Genomic DNA, 19,765 nt, shown 5'->3' on the forward strand with positions numbered 1-19,765 from the left:
GGAGAAACCAAGAGATGGGCACCTCGGAGAGGGCAGGGAGTCTCGGTGCCCAGGAGGGCAGTGCCTGGGCGAGTGATCAAAATGAGAAAGGACGCTTCGCTGCACGCCTGTCTCCGCCTTGCTGCCCCTTTCACTTCTGCCCCACTTCCCGGCCCGACGCTGGCTTCTCTCTCTGATCGAAACCCAGTCCGCTGGCTTTCCCGCTTCCTTTCCTCAAATCCTTTCCCCTCCCTTCCTTCGCCGGCGGCTCCTCTCCCTTCTGCCGCCTGAAAGGGTTAATCTCTCCTGCGGGTAAAAACAGGTCCGCGGAGTCTCTAACTGGCGACAGATGGGCCACTTTCTTCTGGCCACAAAGGGGCCGGAATGGAGCACTCCGCGGCATACAAATGGGCAGGTCACGTGGTTCCCGGCTCTTGGCCGGACTGGAAGGACCATATGGCGCATGCCGGGGAGGAAGGAGAAGGGGCGGGGGTAGGGGTGGGGGAGAGGGGAGCAAGAGTAGGGGGAGGGTGGGAGAGGAGCAAGGCTGAAGGGGCGGGGGAGCGAGGAGGGGGAGACGGAGGCGGAAGGGCGTGCGCAGGCGCTGGGCGCAGGGACCTGCTAGCGGCTCAGCAACCCGCCCCGCCCGCTCTCAGCATCACCACCTCCACTATATAACCTGAGCGCCCGCGCGGACAGGACACGAGGAATTCGTCCCGCGCAGAAGGCACGACGTCCGGAGGCCCCACGGTTATGAGACCATCACTGCTCAGGAACTACTAACAACTACAGGTAATTGCAATTCTTTCATTTTTTTTTTCTTGAAAATAAAAACAGTAATTGAAGAACCGATGTCCCTAGATAGTGTGTGTGTGTGTGTGTGTGTGTGTGTGTGTGTGTGTGACAGGTATTCCTCCCCATAATTGCAGGCACATATTTTGACTCACGTCACTGAAATACCTACTGCAGGCTTAATTTTAAAAAATTGTTTTAATTGGGGGGTGAAGAGTAGGAGCATCTTTGGGTTTTTAATAATGCACAATAATTCATGATTATTTGCTAGTGGTAATTTCAAAGTCCAGAAAGCAACAAACTACTTCACTTTCTTACTTCTTCCAATAAGAAAAAAAAAAAAAAAAAAAAAGCCCTTGTTACCAAGATTTATTTTGTGTGCATGTATTTTATGCACTTTGGAAATGCAGAGTTATTTCTGCAGTAAGTGAAAGGGACATTGATACCTTGGGTACACACACCCTGGAAAATAAACCGAGGTGAGAGAAGTTTAGCTGAAAGGAGAGGAAATGTGGAGAAAGGGAGAGGGACTCACTCCTACTACCTGTTACTGGTCCAAATGCGGCCAAGTTTCCAACAGCCACTGCAGGAGCCAGAAATTCAGTTGTCTCCCTAAATGCTTTTTATTTCCCTTATTAAAAGCGGCAACTTCTCCACTGCCAATCGCTGACCATTGTAATTACTCAATCTTTTAAAGGGAGGTTTGAGGCGAACTTTGAAAAGCTCCAATAAAGAGCGGGCGGCCTTTTCAATGGGCTGTTTATTAGAGAGGAGCCTTCCGCACCTGATCCCCGGCTGTGGAAGAGCGCTCCGCTCTGCGCCCCCAGCCCTAGCCCCGTAGCAAGTGTTTTTGTGCGAGGTGGATTTTCAGCAGAGGGCCAGGGTTGGGCGGCAAGAAAAGAAAGGCAAGTGTGGAATGGAAGGTCCCTGCCCACTTTTGTTGCCAAATGTTTTGCTGATTGTGAAATAATTTGGTTGAAATTACTTTTCCGCCACCATGCATTTTCTCTTCAATCTCCGGTTAGTGTAATCTTCTTAAAAATCACTGCCAGCGCTGGTAAATTACCTAATGGCTCTTCAACTTTAATCGCTGAGCACTGAGAAGCCAGGACAGAGATGGGAACAGAATTGCAATGTTCAAACTCATTATTTTTGTGGAGTTATGATTCGGAAGTCATGCAGATAAGCATGAAGTCACCAAAATGTACACTCATTTTCACACATAATATCCAGCCCGGCAGTCACCATAAACAGACTTAAGTTAGTCACTAGGAAACATACACACAGAATGTACATATACACATAGTCACTCTCGCCTTCACCCCAGCTCTGTCTTGTCTCCTACGTACCAGCGGGGCACACACGTGCCATTATAAAACACTACATTCAACTTTTCCTTCGGGGCATCCATTTTGTAATAATCTGGTACTTCTCTTCACATGCATTTTTGCAGGGCTAGGAAGTGGGAGTTGAAGTCATCTGAAGTTTCTGAATGTAGTGTTTTTCTCATTTTTCTTTCTGTCTTCCTCTCTCCCCTATTGAATGTAGGAAACTGAAACATGACCAAATCATACAGCGAGAGCGGGCTGATGGGCGAAGCTCATCCCCAGGGTCCTCCAAGCTGGACAGACGAGTGTCTCAGTTCTCAGGACGAGGAACACGAAGCAGACAAAAAGGAGGACGACCTAGAAACTATGAATGCGGAAGAGGACTCTCTGAGGAACGGGGGTGAGGAGGAGGACGAAGACGAGGACCTGGAAGAGGAGGAAGAAGAGGAAGAGGAGGACGATGATCAAAAGCCCAAAAGACGCGGCCCCAAAAAGAAGAAGATGACCAAGGCGCGCCTGGAGCGTTTTAAGCTGAGGCGCATGAAGGCCAACGCCCGGGAGCGGAACCGCATGCATGGTCTGAACGCGGCGCTGGACAACCTGCGCAAGGTGGTGCCCTGCTACTCCAAGACCCAGAAACTGTCGAAAATCGAGACGCTGCGCCTGGCCAAGAACTACATCTGGGCTCTGTCGGAGATACTGCGGTCCGGCAAAAGCCCTGATCTGGTCTCCTTCGTACAGACGCTCTGCAAGGGCTTATCCCAGCCCACCACCAACCTAGTTGCGGGCTGCCTGCAGCTCAATCCTCGGACTTTCCTGCCTGAGCAGAACCAGGAAATGCCCTCGCACCTGCCGACAGCCAGCGCTTCCTTCCCTGTGCACCCCTACTCCTACCAGTCGCCGGGGTTGCCCAGCCCGCCATACGGAACCATGGACAGCTCCCACGTCTTCCACGTCAAGCCTCCGCCGCACGCCTACAGCGCCGCGCTGGAGCCCTTCTTTGAAAGCCCCCTGACTGATTGCACGAGCCCTTCCTTTGATGGACCCCTCAGTCCGCCGCTCAGCATCAATGGCAACTTCTCTTTCAAACACGAACCGTCCTCGGAATTTGAGAAAAATTATGCCTTTACCATGCACTATCCTGCAGCGAACCTGGCAGGGGCCCAAAGCCACGGATCAATCTTCTCGGGCGCCGCTGCCCCTCGCTGTGAGATCCCTATAGACAATATCATGTCCTTCGATAGCCATTCACATCATGAGAGAGTCATGAGTGCCCAGCTCAATGCCATCTTTCACGATTAGAGGCACGTCAGTTTCACCATCCCGGGAAAACGAACCCACTGTGCTTACAGTGACTGTCGTGTTTACAAAAGGCAGCCCTTTGGGTACTACTGCTGCAAAGTGCAAATACTCCAAGCTTCAAGTGATATATGTATTTATTGTCGTTACTGCCTTTGGAAGAAACAGGGAATCAAAGTTCCTGTTCACCTTATGTATTATTTTCTATAGTTCTTCTATTAAAAAAAAAAAAAAAGTAGTACAGTAAAGTAAAATAATGCACCACAAATTTGGTGTAGCTGTATTCAGATCATATTAATTATCTGATCGGGATAACAAAATCACAAGCAATAATTAGGATCTATGCAATTTTTAAACTAGTAATGGGCCAATTAAAATATATATAAATATATATTTTTCAACCAGCATTTTAATACTTGTTACCTTTCCCATGCTGAATTATTTTGTTGTGATTTTGTACAGAATTTTTAATGACTTTTTATAATGTGGATTTCCTATTTTAAAACCATGCAGCTTCATCAATTTTTATACATATCAGAAAAGTAGAATTATATCTAATTTATACAAAATAATTTAACTAATTTAAACCAGCAGAAAAGTGCTTAGAAAGTTATTGTGTTGCCTTAGCACTTCTTTCCTCTCTAATTGTTAAAAAAAAATTGCACAATTTGAGCAATTCATTTCACTTTAAAGTCTTTCCCTCTCTTTAAAATGAAAACCAGATCCATAACACTCAAGAGGATAAAAAAAAAAGAGATGTATTCCCTATCAAAACATATCAATTCATTACTTGCACAAGCTTGTATATACATATTATAAACAAATGCCAACATACCCTTCTTTAAATCAAAAGCTGCTTGACTATCACATACAATTTGCACTGTTTCTTTTTAGTCTTTAACTCCTTTGCATTCCACGACTTTACGGAGAATCTGAAGCTATTGATGTTTCTAGAAAATATAAATGCATGATTTTATACATAGTCACACAAATGGTGGTTTGTCATATATTCATGTAATGAATCTGAGCCTAAATCAAATCAGGTTGTCAATGTTGGGATTTTTACCTATTGTAGTCAATTAGTACAGTAGCTTAAATAAATTCAAATCATTTAATTCATAATTAGAACAATAGCTATTGCATGTAAAATGCAGTCCAGAATAAGTGCTGTTTGAAATGTGATACTGGTACCACTGGAATCGATCTGTACTGTAATCTTGTTTGTAATCCTGTATATTATGGTGTAATGCACAATTTAGAAAACACTCACTCAATTGCAATAAAATAGTATTAAAAACCTGAGCAATTGTTGCATTTCTTCTTAAAGTGATTTTTTTTTTTTAGTATGAATAATTCCTAAATTATTTACTGGATTAAGAAAGTACTACACAGTATTTGTAGAATAAAACAAAAAAAGTTTACTTTAGCCTATTCTCTAGTCTACTTATCCTACTTAGGGAGTCATCAGCTTTTTGTAGATAATAAAAGGACCTAACTGATATTTCATTACTTGAAATATGAAGCTAGCAGGGAGTGGGGGAGTGGGGGGAGGGGGGTGGAGAGACAAACAGTTGTTTTTGTTTTTCTTTGTTTTAAGTGCCTTCACATTTAGATTTTGGGTTTTCATTCTTTTAAATTATTATGTTAGTGTTTTGTTCCATTTTTAAAGGGGGATTTAGTTAACTATTAACAAACAAGTACCCTAGCTTAGTTTGCCTACATATTAAAAACTATATTTAAAAAAACTTTACCACTTTACCATTTCCTTGGTGCTTTGTCATCTGTACATTTTTTCTGAGCTGAAATGTTCTCTAATGCAAACCAGTACTATTCATAAAATAAAGTTATATACCTTTGGAAGAAAAGTTATATATCTTTAGAAAACGCCTGGGGTAAATTATTTAATCAAATTAAAGAATCCAAGAAGTGGCATTTTACAATTGTTCTATAAGCATCTTGTGATTATTTCAATAATTTTTCCAGGAAATAAAGGTAATAAATTACCTGTCCTCAAGAGCATACTCTCTGTACTATAACATATTGTTGGAAGGTGTCATTGTTTCCCCACGTCCTTTGGAGCACTATTGTGCTGTTTCATAAACAAAATTCATTGGAAAACCTCCCAGATGATTCTGTCCATGTTAAGTCCACTAAGAAAAAAGTTTGGCATTTCTGTCCCTCTGGATGTACTGACTGACAGGAAAGATTCCTGGAGAATAGTATTTTGGCACTTGTGCTCTGGCTCTACTGTGGTGCTCTGATTACTGTCATTAGTAACTCCATTGTTCCCCCTCTGATTCGGATGCCACATTGGATGACTACCACCATTCCCAAGCTTGTTCCTTTAATCTCCTTCTCATTGGTGATTTAGGGGTTCCAGAAAGCTGACCTCATTTAGCAAGCTGCTCCAGAAAAATGTGAGTAATCTAATGGACGGGAACAATTAGCCATACTAATAACATCGTCAGTGGCGCTACATCAAGCTGTGACAGTAGCAGCAAGGAATATTTCAACATTAAGGAAATGTTTGAGTGCACTTGAAAATATATTATTTCAGCATGTTTTCCATCAGCCTTCATCACATGACGGAAATCCTTTTAAGTTAGTCCCAACTTTATCCAAAATGCAATAATCTCATTCCAAGTGAATCAGAGTTGTTTTGGAATCAAGCTGTTGCTTCCCACATCCAAGACTGCTCTCACTGTTCTTACTTTAAGAGACCCAGTGCTGATATGGTACCTGAATACTGCCATCCTCCCAGCCTTAGAGACCATGAAGTGAACATTGAGATCTGATGTGAGCTATTCAGCAGCTCCATTCCACCTGTAATTAAAGTTAGACATTGTCATGCAAACTAAAAACTGTTGCTGCCTTGAACAAAGGAAATAAGAGAATGACATTCTAACAATCAAAACAATCCAGCTTTCAAAACAGAAAGCAGGGAAATCTATCCTGTGGTGTTTTTATAAGGTAGAAATGAAGACTGCAAGTTAGGTTGGATTCCCACCCCTCAACCCCCATTTTGGTTCTATAACTTTTTTTCTAAAACATAAGGATTCTTTCAGTCAGTCAAGGAGTAACTCACATGCCACCATCTTTTATTCAAAGGAAGGCACAGATGTTCCTTCTGCAGGGGAGGTTTTAATTTATGAAAATGATATTGTTTATGCATGAATGAACTGAATGCACTCTGCATAACACACAGCACTTCCATCTGATCAGAGAAATACCACAGAACAGTGCCAGTGTCAGAAACATATTCTACAAATTTACTCACTTAAATGTTTAATGAATATTTGGAAGACATTTTCAAACCACAAGAAAGCTTTCAATGATCTTTTTTCTTTTCTTTTTGAATTGCTGGGCATGGTTAAAAGAAACTCTTAACAATTTTTATAATAGGCTAATACCTATATTTAGCTAATAAAAAAAGAAAATATTTTACTAAGTGAAAAGCAACCAAAAAGAAGAAACACTGGTAATTTTAGCTTCATCGGGGAAAATATTCCAATCAAATAAGATGCTTAGATCTATTTATTTAATGTGAAAATGCTCTGAAGAGTTATTTCCAGAAATACAAAACAAAACAAAAAAACTCAAAACACTGGAATGTAAAATCAGCCAACAGTTTCAAAGATAGGGATAAAATTTGGCTAAATATTTTAACTGGAGCATAACTCTCTTAAAAAGAACACTGCATAACTTAGATTTCATGTATATCACCAATTGCATTTATACAGTATGATCTATCTACTTTTAATTGTAAAAAGATAATTAAAGGCAAATTAAAATGAAGACTTAAAATATTTAAACATGTTCTACTAATTTTGGGTTTATAATAGGTTAGAGTACAATAACATTTGAAACAAATTTGTGTTCTAATTTGTTAATCTAAAAAAACTCACATTTGAAAGTCTATAATTCTTACAAAATTAATGCCTTTCTAAATGCAGCTAGCAACTCCTAAAATGATATATGGATCATTAGCTAACAGTTTGAACCAAGCTGTTTTAGTTCTATAATTAAACAAGAGATTTAAAGGGAAAGTATCTATTAAACAATTAATAAAACTAGGTTTCAAAACATGGGTTGATTTTGTCCTAATGGGAATCATGAAACAGCAAAGCTATTTCTTAAACTACGCCAAAGTCTCCTACCTTCTCCTTCCCTCTCCTTCCACCAGCACTTATTTCCTGAAAACAATCTAAATAAAATCTTTAATTCCAGGGTCTGATAAAGAATAAAAGAGCCAATGCAACATCTTGTGGAACACCAGGACGGAGGACTCTTGTTGTTACCATTGCACAGAGGCGTTCTGGCGTCAGATGCACACTGATTTGTATGGTGGCATAATCACTGGCTCCTGGCCAGGCATTATGTTTCAGAGGACACTATTGTCAAGAACCATTCAACTAGAAATCTGCACTGTGCGCACTCAGAAGTTGAGATCATCTGCCTTCCTGTGTCAGAAAGAATTCTGTGTTGGCAATTGACTCATGGACTCTCTTCACACACACTAACACTTAGTTCAATGGCTCTGATGGAATTAGCTGTGTAACCTAACTAGTGGCATCAGCAAGACAAGGCCACAGCCTCTGGGGACTTCTGTTTAAATTGATAATTTTAAAATATCTTAAAATGCAGAGTATTCTGTTAATGCTGCACTAGGTCTTTAGATACATTAAATGTGGATTTGGTCATCTAAACATTATCATGTTATTTGCCCAGCTAATTCAGAGGTGGATGGATAATGACAATAACCATCTTTACAGATCATTAGGTATGGAGCAATCCAAAGAGATGGATCTGATTGTGAAATGACATCTAGAAATAAGAGAATACGTTTAATCTCATATATGAGGTGACTTGGTAACTTACTTTGCTGTTAACAGGATTAAAATCTAACCCTGCTTTAGGCTTTGAGGTCTTAAGGACAGACAGCCAGAAAGATGCTTACTAGGCCTCACCTATTTACGAGGTCAGTGTTAAGTGCTTTCCATTCATTCACACATTTCATCATCAAAGCAGCCGTTCCTTATTTTACAGATGCAGAAACTGCAGGATGCTGAAAACTTGCATTAAGGTTCCTTTTCTATTTATTTGTTTAGTTTATTTTTAAATTATCTATATCCATAGTAGAATGTGGGCTTCATAAAAACAGGAACCGTGTCTCTTTTGTTTGTTGCTGTTTCTCTGGTGCTTAGAAGACCTAGGAGATCCTCAGTAAATATTAACATCCTAAGGGAATCAAACCACACTGATGCAAAAGCGTGTTGCCTTAACCACTATGCTAGAAATCAAGTCAGTTGAGAATGGAAAGGGCCATAAATGATTCTCAGCACAGTGAAAGTTATAAGCATTAATTCTGTAGAAAAAAAAGAACAATTGAAATTAATTTTCTATTGCACAGTGTGGCACCAACCTCCCCCCGCCCACCACTCCCCCCACGCACACTCCTTTTGAGGATCAGGAATAATGAGTCATCAGTCATCTTTTGTTTTTATTCTTGTCAGTTGGTTACATATAAGTTGGACCTGAAATAAGAGAAGAACTATCATATTCTTGGCTCTTTCGAGACCATGCCATTATTTTTTTTTTTTTAAGGTTCATTAAGAACTTGAATACACGTTACTTTTTTTTTCTGTTCATCATTCTTCTAGCAATTGTTCTTGTTCTATTATTATTGTTATGTAAAATTGTCCCAAACTCTTATTTATTTATATTTATTTATTTATTTATTTATTTTTAATCCTCACTTCAGGATATTTTTCTATTTATCTTCAGATAGAGTGGGAAAGAGAGATAGGAAGAGAGAAACATCCATGTGAGAGGAACACATCGACTGGCTACCTCTCTGACAACCCTGACCAGGGCCAGGGACGAACCACAACTGATGCATATGCCCTTGACTGGAATTGAACCCACGACCCATCCATCCGCCAGCCAATGCTCTACCGCTGAGCCAAACCCGCCAAGGCATCCCAAACTTTCTTACCATCACTGAAGAGTTTAGATTACAGAAGATGGGAATCTCAAGCATGAAGACTATGTACTCCAGCAAGGAGTTTGGAAATTTGAATAGCATTCAACAGATTAAAAAGTAAAAACAGGCTACCTATGGGCAGGTGATAGGAAGGAATAGAAATCCACAATGTAAAAGAGAGTACTTCATAGTCCTCTTCCAAAATATCAATTAGACTAGAAAAGTGGTAAGTTTATAGGAAATATGATATTCTCTGTGAATACAACACAATTAAAGAACATAGATATATGTTTAACATCGGGTATTCACTTTAGCACTACCCATGAATTACTATGAGATCTGCTTAAAGAACAGAACATAGATGAATCAGCATTCTTGGAAGAAGATTTAACATAAAATCATTGAAAACTGAAGAATAACCAATGTTGCCCTGGCCAGTTTGGCTCAGCGGTTAAAGCGTCGGCCTGCGGTCCGGAGAGACCCGGGTTCGGTTCCCGCTAAGGGCATGTACTTCGGTTGCAGTTTGTCCCCGGCCCTGGTTGGTCATGCAGGTGGCAGCCACTCAATGTGTCCCTTCACGTCGATGTTTCTCTCTCTCTCTCTCTTCCTCTCTCTCCTTCCCACTCTATCTGTACAAAAAATGGAAAAATGTCCTCGGGTGAGGATGAAAAAAAAAAAAGAATAACCAATGTTTTTTACAATAGTCATTTTTATACATAGTGTGTGTTATTAGTTGAGATAAACAAAGCTGAATTACCTAACCTGTAATTTTTACTTTAAAATGTTCACTGTATAAACTTTGCACATCAATAATATTTCTGTAGTGTTCTCTCTCAAATGATGTCAGTGAAGAGGTCATCCCCATTTTCAGTGACGTCACTGAGGGGGTATTACAATGCTTAAGATAACTGTTAATTCCTTACCACTGATGTCATCAACAATCATAGTGGTTGCCTACTTGTAGCAGGGAATTATAAATTTATTATCTGTGGTAGGTTGCAGGTACATGACCAACTAATGTTCATATCCAAGAATAGAGAGGATAGGATGGTATTCTAAAAAGGAGACTTGGGGTAACATCACTTGTCATTGTTAACTGTAACTGAATAATCTTTATTCCAATAATCTTTCATCTTTATTAATCTTTAATACACAACTAACAATAAATAAGCAATAGTAACAGTGCATATAAATTATAATTATAATTATAATCCAAGTAGCAATATTTATTAACATATTTCTTTTTTTTGTTGTTGTTGTTGTTAATCCTCATCTGAGGATATTTTTCCATATTCTTCATATAGAGTGGGAGGGAGGGAGAGAGAGAGGTCTATATGAGAAAGACACATCGATTGGCTGCCTCCCGCAAGACATCGACCAGGGCCAGGGACAGAACCTGCAACCCAGGTATGTGCCTCTGATAGGGAATCGAACCTGTGACCCTGCGATACATGGGCTGATGCTCCAACTGCTGAGCCAAACCAGCTATGGCAACATATTTTTTTACTAAAAGAATTTCTTAGTTAATGGAGGAAAGACTATTTATTTAGATATTTTAAAATTCCAACATGAGATTTTTGGATACAGACACTATATTTTAATGTTTCTTCAACTCTAATTAGCATATTAAAAATGTTAAGTAAAGAGCTATTTTGCTTCCCAAGGTTTCATTTTGCCTAGTTAACTAACAATGCGTTTATCTAACTTAAAATATCAAAGAAAAAATATGCTTTATTGGGTTGAATATTGCCTTCCCCCTGCTCCTGATCATTCATTCAGCCAGAACCTCAGAATGGGATCTTCTTTGTAAATATGGTTCAAATAATACATCTTAAGATATAATGTGTAAGTTAAGATGAGGTCATACTGGACTAAAGAGGTTCTTATAAGAAGACTGATGTCCTTATAAGACTGTGTGCTGTGGACATGCGCACAGACACGCAGCACACAGGGAGAATGAAGAGGCAGGTAGAGGCTGGAGTGATATGTATACATGACAGACTGCAAGAGTTGGCAAAAACCGCCAAAAGCTAGGAAAGAGACATGGAAGACGTTTTCCCTCTGTAGACACCTTGATTTCGGACTTCTGGTCTCCAGAACTGTGACAATACATTTCTGTTATTTTAAGCCACCCAGTTCGTGGTGATTTGTCATGGCAGTCCTGGGACACTAATACATATGTTAAAGTCTATAATTAATTGATACGTAAAATATACATAACTATAGGAGAGGTCATTTAAAGTCTTCTGAAAATATTACCATGAAGATTTAGTGGCATAATATATAACTACCAGCATATTTTAATTAGTATCAAGTTCAATATTTTTCTTTAGGTTTTTAAAAAATCTTCATATGAGGATATACTTATTGATGTTAGAAAAAGAAGAAGGGAGAAAGAGAGAGAGAGAGAGAGAAGAAACATTGATCAGTTGCCTCCCATATGTGCCCTCATCAGGGATGGAACCCAAAATCTAGTTTTGTGCCCTGCTAAGGTATTGAAACACAACTTCTAGTGTATGAGATGACACTCCAAACAACCAAGACACCCAGCCAAGGCCTAGTTTTGATATTTGAACAAGCTTACAAATAATAGCTTTTTAATAATCATCTGAATTATGTAAAAGTTTTATTGGTTTCTATTCATGTAAATTAACTTAAAGTGACATCTACATTCAGGGACATGTGAATAGGTCCACCCAGTAAACCAGGGACTTTCAACCTTTTTAATCTCAAGGCACACATAAACTAATTGTTAAATTCTACAACACAACAAAAAGTGTATTTTTACCAATTTGACAAAAAAAAAATAGGTATAATTTTTATTTATTCACACTGGATGGCTTTTGTTGTGTTGGCTGTTGTTATTTTTTAATTTGACAATCTAAGGGAAAAGGGGTCAGTGACCCTGGCTAAACAGTTAGGTATTGCATATTTTAAACATTCTTGTGGCACACTGGTTAAAAATTGCTGTAATAAACTAAGGGTGATTTCCTCTAAAAGCCTTATCCTAGATTTTATAAAGAGCATAATATAAAAACAATTATTTATACTTCATGTGAAAAATATTTGCTCTATTTGGGGAAGCATATGAACTAACAAGTAGACCTCTGTGAGGGAGGGGAAAGTATTGCATTTTCCCTGGTTTCACAAAACTCATTTAACACACAATTTTATAATATGTAAAATACATAATTTTCTTTTCTTTTCTTTTTTTTTTTTTTTTTTTGATTGTGGCCCAAATGAATTTAAGTGCCATGAATCCTAAAAGCTCTATCTATTCCAGGTTATGTAGAGCTTTGAACCAGTACTCACTCTCTTTTGGAAGCTTGAGACAAAGGCTAAGACTGCAACCAACTTATACAGGGCTGTACAGGTGACAACTTACTTGCTTTGATTGCTCAAAAATACTAGTCAGTGGTTATTTCTTTTGAAGGTATTCATTTAATCAAAAGTTTTAGTTCATGTAGATCTGGGCACTATCTTATCTTTAATCCTTTTCTTTTTTGTCTTGTTTTGTTTTTAGACAGTTGGTACTTTTGTCTCTTATGCTTGCTTTTTTTTTTCTCGTTTCCTGCCCATGCTTACCCATGAATGAGAAATAAACCTTTATTGTTTTAAGCCATGGAGATTAAACACACACATACACACATCATAACACTGCCTGTGCTATTTGATAAATGTGTTAACTTATTGAGATAAAGGGATATGCAAGAGAGTTTACTGTGACTTCTGGAAAAAAGAAACTTCCCTTGCTTACATTAGAAACATCAATACAAACATACGAAATCTTTGTCTGACAAATGTTGCACGTGGGTGAGAGGGTTGAACTATGACAGACATCTGGCTACTTGGAGGACAGAGTTAGAGTGGGATAGAGGAACACACATGGAGCTAAGGATGATGCTTACCCTATAGGAAGCAGAGTGAAGAAAGGAAGAGGGACTGGTTCTCATATTAGATTATTTAAGCCACAGGATCAATTATCTCCATAAAACTATTTATGTCTCCAATTGGGTTTTATTATTTTTAAGTCCAGTTTCAGTTGGGTTTTCTGTCACATAAGGAGAATTGCCTAAAACAATAGAGACTGTAAATTTGTTGTTGCTTGGTCATTTTTTATACATTAAGATGGAGAAAAATCTGAATACAGTAAAGATAAAATTGAGCAAGATGTAGGTATGTTTGATAGAGAAAAGCTTTGAGCAGAGTGGAGGGTAGAACATCTAGAACATAGGCAAACAATTCATTTGTACGGGAAGGATACTTCCTGTAGAGAAAGAATTTTAGGAATAGGGGTAAGAAACTAGTGGGAGTTTATTCTTATCAGTTTCTTTTAAATGCAAATGGAGCATAAAGACCCGCTAAATGGGAAGGACTTTGAAGGAGAAAGCTGAAGGTTTAGAATAGCCTGTCTGGGGATAAGGAGAGGAAGCTTAGACTAATCAATAGTAGAATAGCAGGGCTTAAGGCCAAACATACTTTAGAGACCATAATATTGTAGTAGTTTGTAGTAGCCCCAACCACTTTGCTTCAGCTAAAATCTCTCAATAGCCCACACTTCAGGGTGGTAACAGAAGATAGTTGCATGTTTTAATAACATTTAGATAAAAGAGTTGAAGGTGATGATAAGAGCGAACTTGAAGTGATGCTCCATGGACCCAGGAGAACAGAGAGTTAATCCATCTGGTAGAGGGGCAAAGATGGTCTCCAACAATTCTGCAGTAACTTGGAAGATAGAGAAATTACCTAACAAATTTGTGTGATTAAAGAGATTTCTGGTAGACTATTGTAAGTGTTGATTGCCTTCTTTTAGCCACTTAAGATAGGATTTTATAAGAGAGAAATGAACAAGCATAATTTACAGGAACTATCAAAGGACAGACACTCTGGCTAAAAAAGAAAAAAAAAAATCTAAAAGCAAGAAATGGCCTCAAAGAAATGATGAAATGTAGGCCAATTCCAGTTAAATATGCCTTCAGGTCAAGCCCCAATCAAGGGTGTATGGCTGGAAGACACAGTTTACTGGATAAAAGTACTTCTAAAAACATTAGGAGCATTTTACCGCAATACCCTAACTTGGAGTCCAAAGTAGAGAGGAGCCAATCTCAAAGAGATTAGTGGGAATAGCTTGTGAATATAATATAATGTAATATGATATGATATGATATAATATAATATATATATATTATGTATATAAAGTATGATATATAATATTAGTGAACTACATAAAGAGAGCTCACAAAGTTTTTAAAGGAGTTGTATCCATTTGGACCAAAACAGATAAAAACAATTCAAAATTAATAAAAAATAAAACCTCTGAACTCTCAACTTGTCATGGATAGACAAATGACTGAAAAAGCTACTCAGCTGCCATCATGAACCCTTTCTTGATGAAAAGAATAGGGTGCTGACCCAAAAGCCCAGGGGCTAGAACTAAGAGCTGCTAAGAACAATGCATTAGGGAACCACCCCCAGAGAGCAGAACTAGATGAGAGACAAGGAGCATTCTTTTTCTCAGAGTCTGGGGAATCAGCAACACATGGCTTACCCGGATTTCAGAATTGCTATGGGTCAGTGACTATGATATACTTTCTGTCCCCCCCCTTTTTCAAATGGAAACATCTATTGTAGTTATCTTATACTTATCTCATTATTGCATGTTGATGTGTGTGTGGACATTTTTGGGAGAGAATATGATGCTTAGAGCCCCTGCAGCCATCTGGGAGCCACCATCATTGTCCTCGTTGATACCTGGACATAGTGAATTAGAAAGTCGTAAAGCCCCTAATTTTTTAATGACTAACCTAGTAACAGCCTGACTCTGGACATCTGTTTTTTTTGTTTGTTTGTTTTTTATCCTCACCCGAGGACATTTTTTGATATTTTGTTCAGATAGAGTGGGAGGGAGAGAAAGAGAGAGAAACATCGACGTGAAAGGGACACATTGAGTGGTCGCCACCCACATGACTCAACCAGGGCCGGGGACTAACTGCAACCAAGGTACGTGCCCTTAGCGGGAACCAAACCCGGGTCTCTCCAGATTGCAGGCCAACGCTCTAACCGCTGAGCCAAACCGGCCAGGGCCCTGGACATCTGTTTATGTGAAAAGTAAGAAACTTATTTTAAAACCAATTTTAGCTGGATGTTATGTTATTTGTAAATTATAGACTAATAAACATGCTTTGTGGTAAAAGGACAGGATGAAGAGGAAAGAATACTCATGGATTGTAAGAGTTGTCTTTATTGTCTAAAATACATGGAAACACTGGTATACTTGTTTAAAATACATGTTTCTAGGAATGGTTCACGCATAGATTCAAAATCTGGAGGCATCAGTGAGGGATACAGACTTGGAGGTTTCTTTTAAAATACACTGAACATTCTTAAGCACACCCAGCTTTGAAAAGGACAGGAGCAGTTTTCAGAAAGAGTGCTTATTGCAGTTTAAGCATTCAAGAAATCTACAAGGTTCAGAGGACATAATAATAGGAGCCTGAAATGGAGGGCACCATAGGTTGTTGGCATGAGGTTGACATGGAAATGTGAGACCCTGGCATTGTATAGGACACCAAAGTGCCTCAAATGGTAACAGAAAATGATGTAAAAGGCAGTGACCGTGGTACCAACTCTTTGACATCTATGGGTAAGAGGCCTGAAGCAGTGGGCTATTTTTAGCAGTGAGAAGGGACATTGCCTCCTCTGTGTAATGTTTTTCTTTTATTCCTCACATGAGGATATTTTTCTATTTATCATTAGATAGAGTGGGAGGGAGAGAGAGAGAGACAGAGAGAAACATCGATGTGATAGAGCCACGTGGACTGGTTGCCTCCATGTCACATGACCCGACCAGGGCCGGAAACAAACCACAACTGAGGTACGTGCCCTTGACTGGAATCAAACTTGTGACTCATTGGTCCATGGGCTGATGCTCTAACCACTCAGATAACCAGCCAGGGCTGTAATGTGTTTTTCCCAGCTGTAATAGTGTGAGCTATAGAAAATGAGAATGGATTTCTGATTTAAATTTTCTGTTTGTGTGTCTGGTTATACCTGTTTTAAGATTTTACACTATGGCATTGCTAGTAGTTACTATGAGAGTTTCAAACTCCCTATTTGGTGGAAATACATTTCAAATATTTTTTTTCCAAATTTATAAATATCAGTACCTACCTGAAAGGGAGCCTTAAAAACTTGTCCCCTGCTGTTGAAGCAGGAGGTCTGAATGTATCTGTTGGGTGTGCTTTTACCAGTCTCCATCTGTGGTACTGAGAAGATGGCCCAAATTCAGGGGGCAATACCATCAGATCTACATCCTGGGATTTGCCCAGGTACTTACTGGCCTCCTGAAAAGAATGTGAACAATAGCAGAGAGTTTTTCAAGGTCTGCTCAAATGTAGATTTCTAAAAAAAAAAAAAAAACCAGGATGGAGACTGTTTCTAGATCTAGCCACACATCTTCCATAGAGAAAGCAACTATGTTACTTTTAAGCAAGGACAGGTATTGTTTAATGTTCTCAAAACAAATACCCAAGCTTCAGCCAAAGCCAGTAATGCAATGTTTAGGAAGCTTCCTGGAAATTCTCAGAGAGCAATTTTCATGCATTAGTGTATTATATATATGACTCACTTATGGGACAAGTGATCTTCAGGAACTAGGGGGAAAAAACGATTGGGCTGCTTTGGCATCATTATTACAGATAAGCGTTAAAGGAGTTCATTCATTTTTTCAGATATTTCTCAAGCATTTACAATGTATTTTCCACTGTGCTAGATATCAAGTTTCAGTGGAGAACAAGATAAATTCTCTGCCATCAAGAAGCTTTTATTTTAACAATAATAAGACAACATTTATGGAGTGTTTCTTATATTCCAGTATTGTTACTAAGTGCGTTGTCATTCAGTGGGGCACCTAGACAACAAATAAATAAGTAAATATATAATACAAGGTAATAATAATGGACGTACCCCCAAAAAACCACACACACAAAGAGCAGGGTATGGTAGAGAGATTAATGGTGCCCCGAAGATGTCTATGTCCTAATCCCCAGAACCTGTGAATATGTTATTTTACATAGCAAAAGGGAATTTGCAGATGTAGTTAAGGATTATCCAGAAAGCTCAAAGTAATCACAAGGGTCCTTGTAAGAGGAGAAAAGAATGTCAGAGACAGAAGATGTAAGAACGAAAGTAGAGAGAAGATGCTGTGCTTTTGGCCTTGAAGATGGAAGAAGGGGTCACAAGCCAAAAAATACGAACAACATCCAGAAGCTGGAACAGGAAAGGAACTGAATTCTCTCCTAGAGCTTCTAAATGGAATGCAGGCCTGCTGAAGCCTTGATTTTAGTCCAGTGAAACTGAGTTTGGACTTCTGACCTACAGGAGTGCAAGAGAATACATTGTGTTGCTTTAAGTCACTAAGTTTGTGGCAATTGGTTACAGCAGCAATAGCAAATTAATACACAATATTATAGGCTGTTGAATATAGTGGATTCTCAGCAATGGCTTCTTAGAGGAGGAAAACTTTAAGCAAAAGTGAATGAAATGCAGGAAGGAGCCATCTGGTTGGCTGTCTGGAAGAGCATTCCAGCCAGAGGGAACAGCAAGACAAAAGCTGAGAAGGGACTAGATTTACTGTGTTTGAGAACCACTCAGAAGACTTGTGTGAGTGAGCAAGGGGACCTTGGAGAAGTAGCCAGGGGCCAGATTATGTAGGACCTTTTAGCCTTGCTAAGCATTTTGATTTTATTCCAAGAGTGATGAGAGGTCACAGGAAAGTTGTGAGCAGGGAGTAGTAATACGATCTTGTTACCTTTCAAAGGAACAATGTGACTGCTAGGTGGGAAACAGACTCAGGACTGGAGGAGACAGTACAGGGGAAGGGGAAAACAAAGAGATGGGTTGGAAGGCAACTGTAATTGTCCAGGTGAGGGGAGCATGGGCACAGATCTTGATGAGAGCAGGCTAAAAGGAGTATATTTTGCAAATAGAATTGACAGGACTTGTCAATGGATTGCATGTGAGATATGAGACAAAGAGACACCAGATGACTTGAGGATTTTGATGACACGATTTTCTGAGATTCGGAATATTCTGGGAGAAATAGGTTTGAGATGGAAAATCATGACTTTGATTTTAGATACGTTATGTTTCAGATGGTTATTGGGCAGCCAAGTAAAGATGTCAAGTAGACCGTTGGACATGGTGTCTAATGTTAAGGGGAGTGGCTGGACTGGCAACATCACTTGAGGAGCCCTGGATAGTAAGTAAAGTCACAGAGCTGATGCCTGTGTAGATAAATCCTCATGACAGCACCTCAGGGCACTGTAACCTTTAGAGCCTGAAACATCAGAGAAAAAGAAGGGAGCACAGCCTTTACTTTGATCCTCAAGAAATACAAAGCCAATGTTTTTGACCTTCTGGCCTTACAAGTTTTTTTAAAAATGGCAACTTGCCCCTTGCAAAGGTCCCAAGTAGCCACTGTGTTGGCTGATTTGCCAGGCTCCCAGTGAACTTCAAAATGCTAGTGAGCTCTAATTGTGTTGACTGCCTGACAGCTGTGAATACAAGATGCTGACTCCAGAACTGCAACTCATTCTGCAGAGGGCACCAGCCTTCCCCTCCAATACTCCTGAGCTGAGCCACCTGAAGCCTGTGTGGGGTTTAGCAGCAGCTGCACTTCTGCTCCAACAGCTCCCTGCAAACAGATCAAACTGAAGCTCTTCCCTGCTTTGCTTGGAAGCTTGGGTGTTTGTTTTCAGAGCATTAAACAGTTAGAGTCCTAGATTAACTGGCACGCAGGTGTTTTATATCTGAAAGGGATTTGGCTGGGCTGACAGTCTCCCTCCCTGGTTTTTTGAAATCCAAGTTTGAGCAGAGAACCTTGAGACACTCCTGCTACTATTAGCCCTTCTCTCTGCTGTCTGACTTTTCAGTGTGACCAGAGATGAGGATGTCCTTGGTTAGGCACCAGAACACTGGAATTAGATTTACAATGCTATTAATTTAATATCCTTGTTAACTCTCTGACCCCTAACTTTTTCTCAATACAATTATTCTGATCGTATAAAAAGCTCCCCACGCTGCTCTTCTTCAGGAGAACTCAGGTCTTTCTCCCCGTTTCACAAGTTGTCGGTTCTCGTTTATTACACGGCTCAGAACAGTTTTCTCAACCCTGGCTGAGCACTGGAATCACTGGGGAGCTTTTAAAAATCCTGAAGTCTGGGTCCCATCCCCAGAGAGTCTAATTTAATTGTCTTTGAGTGTAGCCTGGGCACCTGGATTTTAAAAATCTCCCCAGGTAACTCTAACGTGCAGCCATGACTGAGCACCGCTGGCCTCCAGACTCTGCTCTTTCCAAATTGACAGTCAGCTAATGTCAGCATCT

General features: G+C 39.6%; 1 protein-coding gene across 1 annotated transcript; it reads left to right on the forward strand.

Moving 5' to 3' along the window:
* Window positions 1-632: 632 nt before the first annotated feature.
* NEUROD1 (neuronal differentiation 1) lies at window positions 633-3,633 on the forward strand. The gene is made up of 2 exons (XM_036254237.1): window positions 633-771; window positions 2,320-3,633. The coding sequence occupies exon 2, from the start codon at window positions 2,331-2,333 to the stop codon at window positions 3,399-3,401; it is 1,071 nt and encodes a 356-aa protein (XP_036110130.1). The 5' UTR covers window positions 633-771; window positions 2,320-2,330; the 3' UTR covers window positions 3,402-3,633.
* The last annotated feature ends 16,132 nt before the right edge of the window (window positions 3,634-19,765 follow it).

Source organism: Molossus molossus, unplaced genomic scaffold (assembly GCF_014108415.1).
Source record: "Molossus molossus isolate mMolMol1 unplaced genomic scaffold, mMolMol1.p scaffold_m16_p_11, whole genome shotgun sequence".
Taxonomy (NCBI): domain Eukaryota; kingdom Metazoa; phylum Chordata; class Mammalia; order Chiroptera; family Molossidae; genus Molossus; species Molossus molossus.